Source organism: Misgurnus anguillicaudatus, chromosome 14, assembly GCF_027580225.2.
Source record: "Misgurnus anguillicaudatus chromosome 14, ASM2758022v2, whole genome shotgun sequence".
Lineage (NCBI taxonomy): Eukaryota > Metazoa > Chordata > Actinopteri > Cypriniformes > Cobitidae > Misgurnus > Misgurnus anguillicaudatus.
Genome location: NC_073350.2, coordinates 17,742,141 through 17,757,206, shown reverse-complemented (window position 1 = coordinate 17,757,206; position 15,066 = coordinate 17,742,141). Strand labels below are relative to the sequence as shown.

At 37.1% G+C, this 15,066-nt stretch overlaps 1 protein-coding gene across 2 annotated transcripts in view; it reads right to left on the bottom strand.

Annotated features, from left to right (window-relative positions):
• Positions 1-2,807: 2,807 nt before the first annotated feature.
• Positions 2,808-15,066, bottom strand: part of ncoa3 (nuclear receptor coactivator 3) — a 47,924-nt gene continuing 35,665 nt past the window's right edge. For both annotated transcript variants that reach the window (XM_055183786.2, XM_073875990.1), the window contains exons 12-23: positions 14,807-14,933; positions 14,509-14,667; positions 14,140-14,367; positions 13,916-14,030; positions 10,639-10,810; positions 10,148-10,510; positions 9,958-10,059; positions 9,800-9,865; positions 9,399-9,564; positions 8,863-9,043; positions 6,682-6,865; positions 2,808-4,657 (exon numbers count right to left, since the gene is read on the bottom strand). In XM_055183786.2, the coding sequence (XP_055039761.2) occupies positions 4,646-4,657; positions 6,682-6,865; positions 8,863-9,043; positions 9,399-9,564; positions 9,800-9,865; positions 9,958-10,059; positions 10,148-10,510; positions 10,639-10,810; positions 13,916-14,030; positions 14,140-14,367; positions 14,509-14,667; positions 14,807-14,933 (1,875 nt within the window). In that variant the 3' untranslated portion in view covers positions 2,808-4,645. The remainder of the gene's footprint in view (positions 4,658-6,681; positions 6,866-8,862; positions 9,044-9,398; positions 9,565-9,799; positions 9,866-9,957; positions 10,060-10,147; positions 10,511-10,638; positions 10,811-13,915; positions 14,031-14,139; positions 14,368-14,508; positions 14,668-14,806; positions 14,934-15,066) is intronic.

Below are 15,066 nucleotides of genomic sequence, written 5' to 3'. Positions count from 1 at the left end.
TTCACATATACAAAGTCCAAGTCTGTCTTTTGTAAATCGTCCTGTCACTGTTTTCATGTGATGCTGCATATTACTCTAGCAATGAAGAGGAAATAGTACATTTTCTGTAGTATTGGGTTGTAGCGCCCCGCGGTGGTTACACAAGTACAATGACTTTTAATTCTCACCCACACCCACACAGTCTATGCAGCATCCCAGTTACACACTATACACTACAATCATGTACTTTTTTGTGATGGTAAAAGTATAAACATTTAAGCGTGTAGCAAAAGTTTATGCAGCTATGATATAATTATTCAACCCATATTTAACACTGGTGTTTTTAAGTCCCTTATTTGTGTGGCATGGTACAAAATTGTGTTAAAACACAATTAGGAACCTCTATAACAAAACCGAATTAGCTTGTTCTGTTACACATACGTACATTTAGCCCATTTATTGAGTTTATAATTTGTGATACAGGAAAACCTGTGGATAATGTTGAACAAAAACACTTGATGTTGACAAATGCCCCGACTGACGTCACTTTTTCGCGTGACCACGCCGATCTCGCTCTGTTGTTAAGTGGCAAAACATTCAACAAAATGGCTGGTTTTCATAGCGGCTGCTGCGAAAACGCCAGTAAAACGGACTATTATCAGCTTAAATTGAATTTAGTTGGCCTTAACAGTGACCCTAACAACTGGCTAAACAACCAATAGTCTTTGGATATTGGCATATGGCCAGACATTGCTTTTCCTGACATATTGCCTACTATTAAACCATCCAACCTTTGTAGAACACAAGGCTCATCATAATGGATGTTTTTTCATGAAGGCTCACTGACAAAACTTTGCAATTACACAGAACTATTCATTGGTGTATTTTAATAGGATTTTTATCCCAAAATTTTACATACCTTACATGGCTTCTGCTACTGATTTACTTCTCCTTTGAGTTTTTTTTGCAGTCTGAATAAAGACCGCTCCAATTTTTTTTAATCTTTGTTAAATTTTTGTCGATCACATAACTACTTTTCGCATTTTAGACGCGTTTTCACGTTCGCTCAGACTTTTCGCCACTCAGTGGGCGTAACCGCAGACACTTCCGCCGAAGGTGACGTCACGTGCATACCCTCTATTATAAAACATGAAGGTTGTTCAGTCTTGTTATTGGGGTGCTTTGCTGTTGCAGGAATTGGAAATCTTGACTTCATAAATTCTTTGAAGTATCAAGCCATTTTGGCAAAGATGGTGATACCTTCGGTGCAGACTTGAAGCTGATGATCAATGGACTTTCCTGCAGCACACAGCCAACCCAAAGTACATCCAAATCTACTTAAGCTTGGTTTAGGGATCAATCATAGAGTGTTTTTGTGTGGCCTGGAAAGACTTAAATCTCATTAAAAAGATTCAGTGGAATTTCACAAAAAGAGTGGTGATATCAAACCCCAAAATTATCAGTCATCATCTGGAAGCTTTTTCAAGTGAGGAATGTGCCAATATTGCAGTAGAGAGGTGACAGAAGCTTATGAGCACTTACAGGTCAGGGTTTATTGGAGGTCATAAAGAATCAATTAATCTGTGCAATATTTCACTTTTAGGGGTTGAATACTTTTGTACATGAGTGTACATTTTTCACCAACTTTACATTCCCAGAATGAATCAAATGTGCATTAATAAGCTTTCTATATAGTTTACAGATGCCTCTATTACTGTTTTTATAACATTTTGTTCTCTGAAAACAAAATGTCTTGCAGGTCAATGGGGTTCAATCATTTTTATTGCATCTGTAACTGTAATCATTATTGAGATTGTGCAAGGGGGGCCCCTAGTTATAGACATTTGATAAAATACTTTATTTATCGTATTAATTCTGTGTAATTAAACCTCAGAAAAATAAGGCTACTAATTTGTATTTTAATGTTTTCAGTTGATAAGATATACTTTTTGATAACAAAAAATGTAAAGGTGCAGTGTGTAAATTTAGCGGCATCTAGTGGTGAGGTTGCAAATTGCAACCAATGGTTCAGTCCACTGCTCACCCCTCGCTTTTGAAACGCATAGAGAAACTATGGTAGCCACCACAGGAAAAAACATGTCATCAACGGAGTCAACTTCATAAAAAAGTTTGTCCATTAAGGGCTTCTGTAGAAACATGCCGGCACAAAATGGCGACTTCCACCTAAGGGGACCCTCGGTGTATGTAGATAAAAACGTCTCATACTAAGGTAATAAAAACATAATGGTTCATTATAAAAAGGTCTTTATACACCCCTGATAATTAGTTTTGTATATTATTTTGCAATTCTGTCAAGAGATCTTTTTAAAAATTACACATTGCACCTTTAATTTAACCATTAAAACCAGAATCCAGAAAACTGAAAACACAGAATTTAAGAATGAATAAAATGGAATTTGGGAAAAAATAAAACTGATTTCATTAACACCAGCACTACACTGTATAATTTAATGTGTTTAGTGTAATATAATTATAAAGTTTTAGAATGCTTTATGTCATAAATTTTCTTTGGGGGCCCACACGCTGAAAAATTTTGGGGACCACTGGCCTAGACGTGAGTTTGTGATGTTATTAATAAAGCACATCAAATATAACTCTTAAATGTAATTTTTTTCTTCAATTTTGATTTCTTGCTTACTATATTATTTCAATAAAGCATCAATAATCAATTCAGTGCAGAATTACTAAACTGCACCCTCTTACAATGAGTTATCATCCGTGATATCAGTTGTTAGTGTGCATGCATCAAATCTTGAATATTATATAGCAAGAATAGTATGCAGAAAAGACTTTAGGACACACGCATGCCACGTTTAAATAGAACTTTTATTTACAACAATATCAACATCAAGCAAAATAATTAAGTGTATTGTAATTTACATCCTGTAAAATCTTCCATGTTCACACCCCTCAGATAACCACAATCTAACAGCCCACAATTTTCCAGAATTATCATTTCAAAATATACTTTGTCACAATCTACAGCAATCTAGCGAAATGAACACAAATGATGGTGTCTCTTTCCTGAAAGACTTCGACTTAATAGATCTCTCATTTCATTCCAATGACTCTCCCTTAACTGGGAATCAACATTTTAAGTCACTGATGGTAAAGACTTGACTCACGAAAAAAGCGAAGATTACTGCAATATATAGATAGATGGATGAGACTTTCTGTTCAGAATGGATTCTTGTGTGCTAAAATTAACATAGTAACCAGTAAGGTGTGGCTACAGAGCTTACTTTGAAAAAGTACATCCAAGGGACTCTTTAAAAGTGGTTTAAGAAACTTTTTAAAAGTTACAGATCTCTTTAAATTCATCTTGGCAGTTCTGTAGATAATTCATAACCGTATTACAAAACTTTAACTGATGAGGGAATAAACCGCATGATAAGAGAAAACCTCCATAAGCACAGACAATACTGCTAAAATATTAACTGGCCTTAAAAATAAACAGGTATACTTGGTTTTGTATGTATACAGTATATAGTACAAAATCATAATATGTAGTAATATGTTCATATGATATGTACCTTTTACTCTGCGCTTTTGCGCAAAAACATATAAATGGATAATATTCTTGAAACTAAAAAAAGACTGAAAAATATCTTTGGATTGTGCATGTTTCTTAAAGGTAGATTTCTGAAGACCCAACAGTACAATACAGTGAGAAAGTGAGTTATTTTCCTTAAGTAAGTAAGAGCTAGCTTAAAGAGCAACATCAAGACAATATTTGCGTATCATCTGAAAACCTGCACCATATTTTCCTGTCAAATAAAAATCGTGAAGCGTCACTGCATAACATTTGCGCGATGTCAAATACAACATTTAGAAAAGTGCCATTCAAACATAATGGCGGCCATCATTTAAAAAGAAAAGAAAAAAAGAAGAAGCTGTGCTGGATAGAATAAAAATAAAATATTTTCTCCCTTTGACAAAAGTTAAAACCTAAAGCAGTTGACCTAAAATATAGATAAGATGGACCTAACAGAGGCCCAAACTCTGTGCAAAAGAAGTATGTAGTAAAAGCATGTATGATACACATTTGTAGCATACACTATTTACAATTCCAATCCTATTCACACACACACACGCACACAAAAAAAACTATCTGTCTAATACTGCAGTACCATTTGCTTTTTGTTGACACGCCACTTGTTGAGCCTGTGGTATTGACAGGAGGATTATTGCTTTGATATGCTTAAATGATGGTGCTTACAATTTCCAGGGTTTTCTTAAAATCCGAAACAAATTCAAAATAGACAATATGCACATAATCGCTCTGTAAGGCTAGAAAAAGCAAGAAATATATTGCAACTATCCTTTTCCATACTAGCCTTAAAATAAAGTGCTCCCCCACAGTCAAGTTGTACCATAACCATTTCTGCTCTGTGCCCTCTGGTGGTTATGTCGTGTACTGCAGTACAGTCAGGGACAGGAGAGAGTCTGCTGCACTTGCTACTGGGTATATTCAGATAAAACTCCACAGAGAAGGCTCGAGTCTCTCTCTCTCTTTCTCTCTCATTCCCTTTCGTTGTCTCTCCAAGTCGAGTTCCACTGGATACTTCCAGTGATTTAACCTCTATGAGGTTCTCATTGGACAGTTGCTTAAAATTTGTCCTTTTCACAGAGATGGCTCATTGTCTCAGCAGTACTTCTGTGAAAACATATTTTAAACACACAGATAAGTAATACTGAAAGCATACAGCACACATGAACAAACGGGTTATGGCATTTTATTGTAACCAGAATAAGGAAATAGATTAGTTGGGTTTCCATCGAATGTGAAACAAATCTTGCAAAAAAGAAAACAAAAAGACAAATGCAAATGAGTTGTGCTTCCATTAAGTTGTTAAAGCATATGACGGTGGCGTTGGTAACCTAGTAAAAAACAGTAAATAAAACAAAGCACACTTAAAAAATGTAGACAGGACTGAATTTAGGTACAGAGTTATATTTGAAGAGTTTATTTCCAAAACGCGATAAACGCCATTAAAAGTCAAAATCAGTATAACAAAGTAAATTCTTAATTTTACGCAAAATCTGATATCCGCCGTGTAATTTTGTCATCTTTTTCTCCCTTTTTTCCCAAAACACAATAAACGGCGCACCTCCTTCTCTGCGGAATGCAATAAATCCGCTCAACAAATCACAGCCCACCATTCCACGCATTGTAAACAACAATGGTGGTGCGGAATACACATATAATCCTAGTTTTCCTCATCTATTTTGTACTTCGTGCTCAAAAAACAAACAAACAAAAACAAAATAATACTTTTTCTGTGGCGGGGAAGAAACGTAATACACTAAAATCGAATAATTTACGTAAGAGGCACTCGGGCAAAGGAAAAATGCCGGCTGTTGCATGTTCTCACATGACAGCATCAAGCTTCTGTCATGCTAACACATTGACCTCAGGGGATCTTATGAAAAACTTTCCATTATTTTACTCGAAGTCAACGAAAATCGAGCAGGACCAAAATATTTTACAGGTGATCGCTGTCAAGAAAGTTCAGCGACGACGTCCCAAATATAACAGCAGCAATGACAGTGTTCTTATGACAAAGTAAGTGTTTTGATGAATGCCATTAATGTTTCTTTTTTTAATCTAATCTAACTAAATGAATATAACATTGCAAAGATGAATGCACATCTATAAAAACTTATGGATGTGAATTATTATTGTTATTATAACCTAAATATGCTATGTAAAGAGCTTGTAACAGAAAATAGTGGTTTTCATCATTCTTGATATAGAAAACACATTTTTACAGAAATGAGTCAAAATGGATTTATTGCGTTTTGGAACCAAACTCTTCAAATATACTAGCAGTGCAGCTTGTAATTGCCAAACTAAATGCTATGCACAGAAGAAGAAATGCAGAAAATGCAGGGCATTGCGACAAAATCGAGCCCCATATATGGTAAAGACAACGACAACAGAAATAGCTAGACGTGGGTTTAATGTTTGCTACGCCAAAATTTATTCAGCAAATGCATTTTATCCATCATTATTCACATTTACTCTTTTTTGAATAACTCAAAAACCACCTCAAGTGAGCTTTTTTTGCAAATTAAGGGATTTTTATTCCAAATTTGGCATTTCCATTACTCGTTTCTTATGCGATACTTCAAAATTTGGGCTGTAACGATTAATCGTGCAAATGTGCGTTTTCTCAATTAATCAATTTTAATGAATTACGGTGAAATCCCGGCACATCCCAAAGCCAGGGGGCGCTCTCGTGCAGAAACTCATTTTGTGCCACAGAAGAAGAACCATTACAAACGCTATTCCAGGAAATGTCTACATAAATATTTATATCGCTGTTCTTCAGATTGTTTCAGGTATTTTCATGATAATAAAGAATATTTTGAATGATTTTGTTTAACGAGTGTTGCTTTTTTAAATGCACGTTATAAACGATAATGATTTTAGATTGATAAGGACTTCCCACTGACCAAATGCATGACAAGCTGTGCATGAAACACAGAATCGATTCAAAATCGATTCTGAATCGATTTCAGAGGCATTTTTAATGGGACGCGCAATTAATCGTTGCAGCCCTATTCAAAATGCACATAAAATCGGGGTGATGGAAACCCAGCTATTGACTTTATAACATTATTGAATAACTGAATAGCTTTGAGATTAAGTTAAACAGAATCACACACAATCTTTACCTGGTCGGGTCCCATCGGCATCCGTCCCATACCCATGCCGTTCATGCCCATCTGGCCTTGCATTGGGGGCATCTGTCCTGCACCGTTGCCATTTACACCACCTTGCATTGAACCGTTCATCATCATGCCTCCGTATTGTCCAGGCGCCCCCTGCTGGGGATATTGCTGCTGCTGCGAGTATGAACTGGAAAAATATTAAATTGCAGCGTTACTTTAAATCTTATGATTATGTTATAAACTTTTCTATGTGTTTGTGATTAGTGGATAAATTATAAATGTTATGACACATTTATTTGATAAAGATTCTTTTACACCTTCTAGCCCATGTCATATTTCAAAACTGAGCAGTAATATAAAATACACATATTTTATATTGTGACATAATAATATATATCCATATTTAACATGAGTGTAACTGTACGTTCACGGGTCAATGGCATGATGTTAATTATTTTGTGTCCGTATGGATAAATTAAATGTGAAAGGGTTAAAATTTCAAAATAAATTTGCAGATTACTTGCATACATTTTTTTTTTTTGAGGACCAAGTGTAAAATTACTGGTTTTATTCATTTTGAAAGAATATTTGGGGGAAATTGCAAAAATTTCCATGTTGTTTAAACGGTCTGTCTCAATTGGTGTACAGTAAACTAGTATTTTTTTAAATTAAAATATAAATATATTTAAAAAAAAAGTGGAATAAAATATAATCATTTAGTTTAGTGTAATATGATTTTTTTACATACAATTTTACATCATTTGTCAAAGATTATTTAGATCAGTGGTTCTCAAACTGGGGGTCGGGGCCCCCAGGGGGGCCGCGAGATGGTGCCAGGGGGGCCCCAGTTTTATGACATTTTATAAAATAAATTAATTTATCATGAATTCTGTGCAATTAAACCCAAAAAAATAAGACTAATAACCAACAGCACTACTTCGTATCATTAAGGCTATGTCCACACGAAGCCGGTGCATTCCCTATCCGATCATTTTTTTTCCTTGCTCTAAAAAAATAATCCGTAAACACGAAACCACTGAAACCGACTGAAAGCGGTGTAGTATATATGCCGGACCAGTATGGAGCGCTGTAATTCTGCCACAGATATACACTATACACGGAGAAGAAGACTTTGAGCATGCGGATAACCAACGTATGGTGTTGTCCATTATCGCTTGTTGGTCACCACAATTTCATAGAAGCAATAGATTTTGCTGTAATAAAGCTAGTAGGCTTTAGTAGCTTCTGTAGCACGAACACAATCACGTAGTCCGCCGTTATTGTTGTTGCTGTTACGTGTGACGCTTCCGACACGTGATGTGATGACGTTTTCGCTTCACAAAATATACGGATTGGCTGTACAGACGAAACCACAAGGATGTCGGTTTCAGATTTTTCTACTTTAGGACCCGGTTTCAAAAAATAGCGGATTCAGTCTCCCAAAATGCCGGATCCGTGTGGATGAAACGCCAATACGATAACACATTTATACGTATACAGTGATACGCGTCTCCGTGTGGACAGCCCCTTAATGTTTTGTTTAATCAAAAGTTGAGTTTTAAAACAGTTTCTTGTCATAAATTTTCTTTGGGGGGGCCGCTGAAAAAGTTTGAGAACCACTGATTTAGATAACAATGCTGTTTTCAGGACAAATATTACAAAATGCATTAAAATTTACTAAATATTTCATTTAGAAATAACTAATAAAATGATATTTTAATTTTTTTTTTAAATTACTATTACATGCCATCAAGGTGGATAAAATATTTAATATTTCTCATTCTTTGGCACAATTGGCGGTTACACCATTTGACATTTTCAGGTCCATTCAGTCTTAACTTTAATAAAAATGGTGCATATGTAATTTTTTATTGCATAAAATTAACATAAACACAGTCACTGTGCATTAGAATATACACTAAAGTGTGCTTTTAAAACAAAATAATAATAATTTCTCATCTTGCCAAACTGTTTTTGTCACTGACCCTCACACCGCCACCGGCGAGAGCGTCAAAAACCTCGACGCTTACACCATCCAGATGCACTGCTGCTCGCCGCCGGCTCTCATTGAAAATAAATGACTTCTGGCCAGTTTGATGCTCTCGGCGGCGATGGTGTGAACGCACGGTAAAAAGCCTGACAGTACCACACTCAACCAAAAAACAATAAGGGTGTATTACTTACTTATTCATGGACATAGGCCCCTGTCCCCAGCCCTTCATCTCTGCTGATTGGTACATAGGATTGCTCTGAGGATGCTGTTGCATCATGGGATTCTGGGGTCCACCCATACGACCAGATATCATGCTGTTAGGAGGACTGCTACCCGTTCCCACAAATGATGGGTCTCCCTGTTGAGCCATACCTAAAAAAAGAAATAAAACAGAAATATTAACAAGAAATCGCAAATTGTGTAAACTTCAATGACTGTATGTCATTGTCCTCAAACAAGTTATGTAAGAGTGCATCTCTTTAGGGTGAATTGGAAGCTAGTTACTCTCCAAAACTCTAAAAATTGTGGCTCTGTGGGACTATTAAAACACTGCTGTCTCGAACAATGGCACGAGTTTAGTTTAGGATTTTTACTTAAACTTATGGCTAATGGCTGACCGGTGGGTGTTCTAGAAAGCTAAAAAAATTGCATTTAGTAAAACTGGTGGCACAAACATGACTTCTGTAGAGATCCCAAGGTGATTACCAAAAAAATGTGTGTAGCCTACCATAGTTGCCTCCATAATTAAAGGCCTGTTGGCTTGACTGGTTCATCGGAGGTCCTCCCATGGGGTTGTCCATTCCTGCGGGTGCGGTAACATTAGGAGGGGGACTGAAGCCTCCGGGTTGTTGCTGCTGCTGCATCATCATCATCATCCTTTGTCTTTGTCTCATCTGTAGTAAAGAGAAACGGCAGGGTTTAAAATAGTAAATATTCTTTTACATAAGAGGACTAAATTAGCAAATAATCACGATGAAACTACCATAGTATACTGAGATGTGGTTGACATTCATCTTCTCTGAGAATAAACTGAAATGAGCTGCTAATTTTTTTAAGGATGTCACATTTGTGTAAACCAAATTAAACAAAAAAATTTTGTAAAAAAAAAGAAAAATAATCAATTAGCACCTCTGATTGAAGATTCATCATTTGTCGTCTTTGCTGAGCTATCATTTGAGCATTCAGGAACCCAGGCTGAAAGATTAAGAAAGGTTGATGAGAGATAATGAACAAATCCCAAACTTTAAAAATATGAAAAACACGCCACGGTAGATCATAAGTTATACCTGTCCTTCCATGCCCGGCTGCATGCTCGGTCTCATGGCAGGGTTTCCTGCAGGGTTGTTATCTGGTCTCATGGCCATTCCCTGTCTGCTCTGATTCAGAAACTGCAATAAAAGGAACATTTTAAGTTATTATGCACTAATGAAAAAAAAAAGGTTTGGCAGACATTGTCGATTGAATGAAGCTATTCACCTGTTGTCCTTGTAATCTTTGCTGAAGCTGTAATCTGAGTGGCTTGGCGGGATTCATCATCCGAGGCCTAATCATGCTAGCACGAGGATGCATAGCACCCATACCACCCATTCCAGGGAAGCCACCCTGCTGGTTCACCTGACCCATCATGGGGTTAAAGCCCGGTCCAGATTGCCCCTGCATGGGACCGGGTCCTGGGCCAGAGTTTGGACCGGGGCCGTATCCGCCCGGCATCCCCATAGAAGGGGGACCTGGATAGCCCTGCCCATACATGCCTTTGGGGTCCATACCCATAGTGGAGTCGGGGCCTGGGCAGGGACCAGAGAAGTGGTCTGTCGGAGGGGCCTGGTCTGAACTATGACCCTACAGTAAAAAAAAATCAAGTTCAAGTCAAATGCATATTGCGCAAATTACTTAATCATACGTAACACAGGATTGGGACATTTCCTCTTAAATAAACAGAAAGCTTATTGAATTCAGTGGCTGTTTACCTGGCTGACAAGATCTGGTATGCCAAGGGCTCGATCGATCTCCTCTAAAGCGATGACATCAGTGTTGTTGAGCAGAGAGTCCAACTGGTCTAGCAGAGCTCGCTCATCACTCTGACCCTCAGTGGTGGATGGAGGAACCAGAAGATCATCCAAAGAGTTATTAAATGGTAGCCTAAAATAGAAAAAACTAAATGTTACACACCTGGGTAGATATTTTCATTTATTCTCTAGATCAGAGTTTCCCAAAGTGGGGTTCGTGAACCCCTAGTGGTTCTTGGGGGAATTGCAGATGAAAAACAAAAATGAAAAACAAAAACAATCATAAAAAGTAAATGAAAGTAATTTTCAAAATAAATAAAGAAATAAATAAAGCACGCACTTACAAGAAGGATAGTTTTTTTTGTTTAATGTCATGGGACTATTACAACTATTATATACCACACACATATTTTTGGTGCAATGTGTAAATTTTTGGGAGGATCTATTGAAAGAAATGCAATATATTTTTTTTAGTGGTGTGAAAAGACCTTACTTATTTAACCACTATGTTTTATTACCTTAGAATGAGCCATTTTTATCTACATACACTGTGGGTCTCATTACATATTAGTCACCATTTTGCGCCACCATGTTTCTACTGTAGCCAAAAATAGACAAAAGAAAAGCCATATTCTTAACTAAATGACCACACACATTTCTATATATTACTGTTAGCTTCAGATTTATAAGATATCTTTATTACTATAAAGCAGTTGTTGTCGGTGAGGTAACAGTGGCAGATCAATGATGAAGCTCATTAAGAGTTATGTAGCATGATTAGATTAGTTAGTTTTATTTATGTTGTGTTCAGCTGCAGTGACAGTCACTGACAGAGGCATGTAATGTTACCGCTCTGCTCGTATTATTACAGGAAATTGCACTTAAAGGAGCATTTCACCCGTAGAAACATTAATCTTTATTGAAAGTGTGTCATATTTGTAGTCGAAATGTAACATACATTTCGAATTTGGTGTCTATTTGACAGAGAAAATGGGTGTTTGTAGTCTCACCCCCTCAACAAAGATATTGGACTTCCTGCTTTCAATGATGCAAAATGATGATTTTTACATCATTGAAAGAAGGAAGTGCAGTCTCAGCGCCAACTGAGGAAATGATGCACGACCATTCAAAAACATGACTGGGGTTCTAACTACACAAAGCTTAATGCAAATGGGTGAAGTGTCCCTTTAAAGCAACACCTGACCAGTGACGAAGAATAATGTCAGAACTGTTATATTTCTTATATATTACAGAAAAATATAAAACTAAAATGAATGTTAATTCATAGTTATATTGAGAAACTATAAATAAAGTGAAAACAGGATAATTTCTATCATAGCATTTACATGGTTGTCTTAACTTATAAAACTTGAGGCAGCATTTTATAACGCGTAAATAGTTTTATGCACATGTGGAACCATGCACCTGGTTTCATTACCATATTTTCTGGACTATAAGTCAAACTTTTTTCATAGTTTGGCTGGTCCTGCATCTTATAGTCAGATGCGACTTGTAAGTCAGTATGAATTAATTTTGACACATATGAACCAAGAGACAACATTACCGTCTACAGCCGTGAGGGTCCGCTATATGCTGCTCCTGTATTTATGTAATTCAATGGATTCAGTGATGTGGAATGACGAGTCTGCGAACTTCACGCTAGTTGGCTTGTTCTGTTCATTTAGCCTATTCAGCCTTCCAGGTATGTCCTGTATGCTATTGTGTATCTTGTAAATAACTGATAATGTTACGTTTATGTATGGACACCTATTCAGCCTGCTAGTCTGTGTGCTATTGTTTCGTTGAATAACAAGCCTTTCCAGATGAAATGTCTGTTCTTCGGCTTGGATTTTCTGAAATAATTTTCTAAATAAACGCGACATATAGTCCACTGCGACTTACGTTTTTTTATCTTCATGACGCATTTTTGATTGATACGACTTATACTCCGGAGCGACTTGTAGTCCGGAAAATACGGTAGATACCCCATTGTATTACCAAGAGTGTAAATATTTTTTTCCAAAATGTTCTTGTTCTTTCAATGAAAAAGGTGACCATATTTGTTCTGCGTAAGATGTCAATTAACATTAATAGCAATGTAAATGTAACAACCTTGACTTCATGCAAGATCTAACATTTAACAAAAAATCTTTTCGATATAAACACATAATATTTACATAATGAACATAACATCTGAGGAACACTGCAACAGCATCTTGATGACTGCAACACGTGTGTGTAGAACGAGCTGCTGTTTAGAGATGGATACAGAAAGGTAAGGGCAAAATGATGAATATCATCAGCATTTTGAATTGTCTTAGCACTCCGACTGCGGCTGTTTCGGTCTAGCTATTATAAACATCTGTATTTAAATAGGTTAATAATTATATATAAATAATCAACATAAAGAGTTAAGTAAGCATAGTTTTACTGTTGCTAAAGTTGTCGCTAGCCTATTTTCAAATGCTTATCGGGTTACGCAATGCTAAATTAGAAATGACCAATATTGTTACCAAAGGAACCCGATATAAAAATACATCAGGCATTTCCTCATGTCACTCACAATTCTGTAGTGTGATGGTTGAAACGAAAGTAAAGATAAGCTACTTTGCAGAAAAGCGGAAATGAAAAGGGCCTATTCTCGAATAAATGTAATTTGTTGGAAAACTATTGAAATATTTTTACTTGTTAAAGGGACACTCCACTTTTTTGAAAATATGCTCCAGCTCCCCTAAAGTTAAACATTTGATTCTTACCGTTTTGGAATCCATTCATCTGATCTCCGGGTCTGGCGCTAGCACTTGATTAATCCATTAGCATCGCGACTAAAAAATAGCCAAAGAGTTTCGATAGTTTTCCTATTTTAAACTTGAGTACACGATGTAACTACAGAAGAGTCAAGTTTTAAATAGGAAAAATATTAAAACTCTTTGGTTATTATTTTTAGGGGTGATGCTAATGGTCTAATCAGATTCAATGGATTGTGCTAAGCTATGCTAAAAGTGCCAGACCCGGAGATCAGCTGAATGGATTCCAAAAAGGCAAAAATCAAATGTTTCACTGAAAAGCTGGAAAATGAGCATATTTTCCAAAAAAGCGGAGTGTCCCTTTAAGAAAACGTAATTGAAACAGGGGTTTGAATAAGCAGCTGGCAAAACAAAGCAACATGGCCCAGATTCCATTCAGCAGCAAGTAGATCCAATGTAACCCGGTGCTATTACAAATGAACCTAATGTACCTGTTTGTATTCGGTGTTCCTTCCATTCCCATCCCGTTGTCTGGCCATGAAGGTGACTGTGGTGGAGGTCCTTGCCCTCTGAATGCATTCATACCCATTCCTCCATCATAAGGCCCTGCAAAACCCACATCACACACAATCTGATGTTTAGCCATCTGTTGCAAGTTGTTCATACTGGTGGTGGCTTTGAATTATTTTGTAATGTTAGCAAAACGAACACCTACCCATATCCATTAACTGCTGCTGTAACATAGATCTGGTTGCTGGAACACTATTCGATCGATTAACCATGGGTCCTCCCATCATGCTTTTAGGATTATGGTCACCCATTCCTGGGCGACCCATGCCAGGGTGACCAACAGAACCAGGGCTGCCACTTGAACTAGGCATTCCCCAATCGCCAGCACCTGCCATAGGGGGTCGATTCATAGCCATTGGCCTGTTTGGACCTCCTGGAAACAATATGTTGAGAATGTTAAAAAAGAAGTACTTGAAATTAAATTACAGATGTAATGTTAAAGTAAAAATGATACATTATTATTTTTAATAAAGCAAGTGAGTAAAAGTGGCCCCAAATATATATAGACACTAACCCATGCCAATCTGGTGATCAGGATGCTCCAGTTTGACAAGAGAGGAGGGGGCGCTCCTTCTACCCGTCATGCCCGGCCCACCCATGGGTTTACCATCTACAGACACCGCCCTTTGGAAGGGCACACGTTGGCCAGGGCCCATACCAACAACGTCCCGGTCTGAAACAACAGGTTTATAAACACAAATCAGGCACATCATCAGTTATCCTTATAATAGTTTTCCAATGCCTTTTTTGTTGAACTTCACTTTTAAGTTTAATGAACCCTCCTTACTTGTCCTTAAAGTGTAGTGACTCACCGTGTGCAGTGCTGTTGGGTCCATTGCCCTGCTTATTGCCCCCCTCTGCCCCTCCAGTTCCAGAATCAGCAAACATTCCAGATCCAGAATTCCTCAGCCCTCCAAGAATACTCTCCAAGTTGTCCAGCTGGAAAAATAAAAGACTGACTTTGAACAATTGAACAAGACAGGTAACAATATCAGGTAAACAAAACAATACATCAAATGTAATTATTTTAAAACTACGCACAAATACATTCCCGCAAATTATCTTGAGAGCT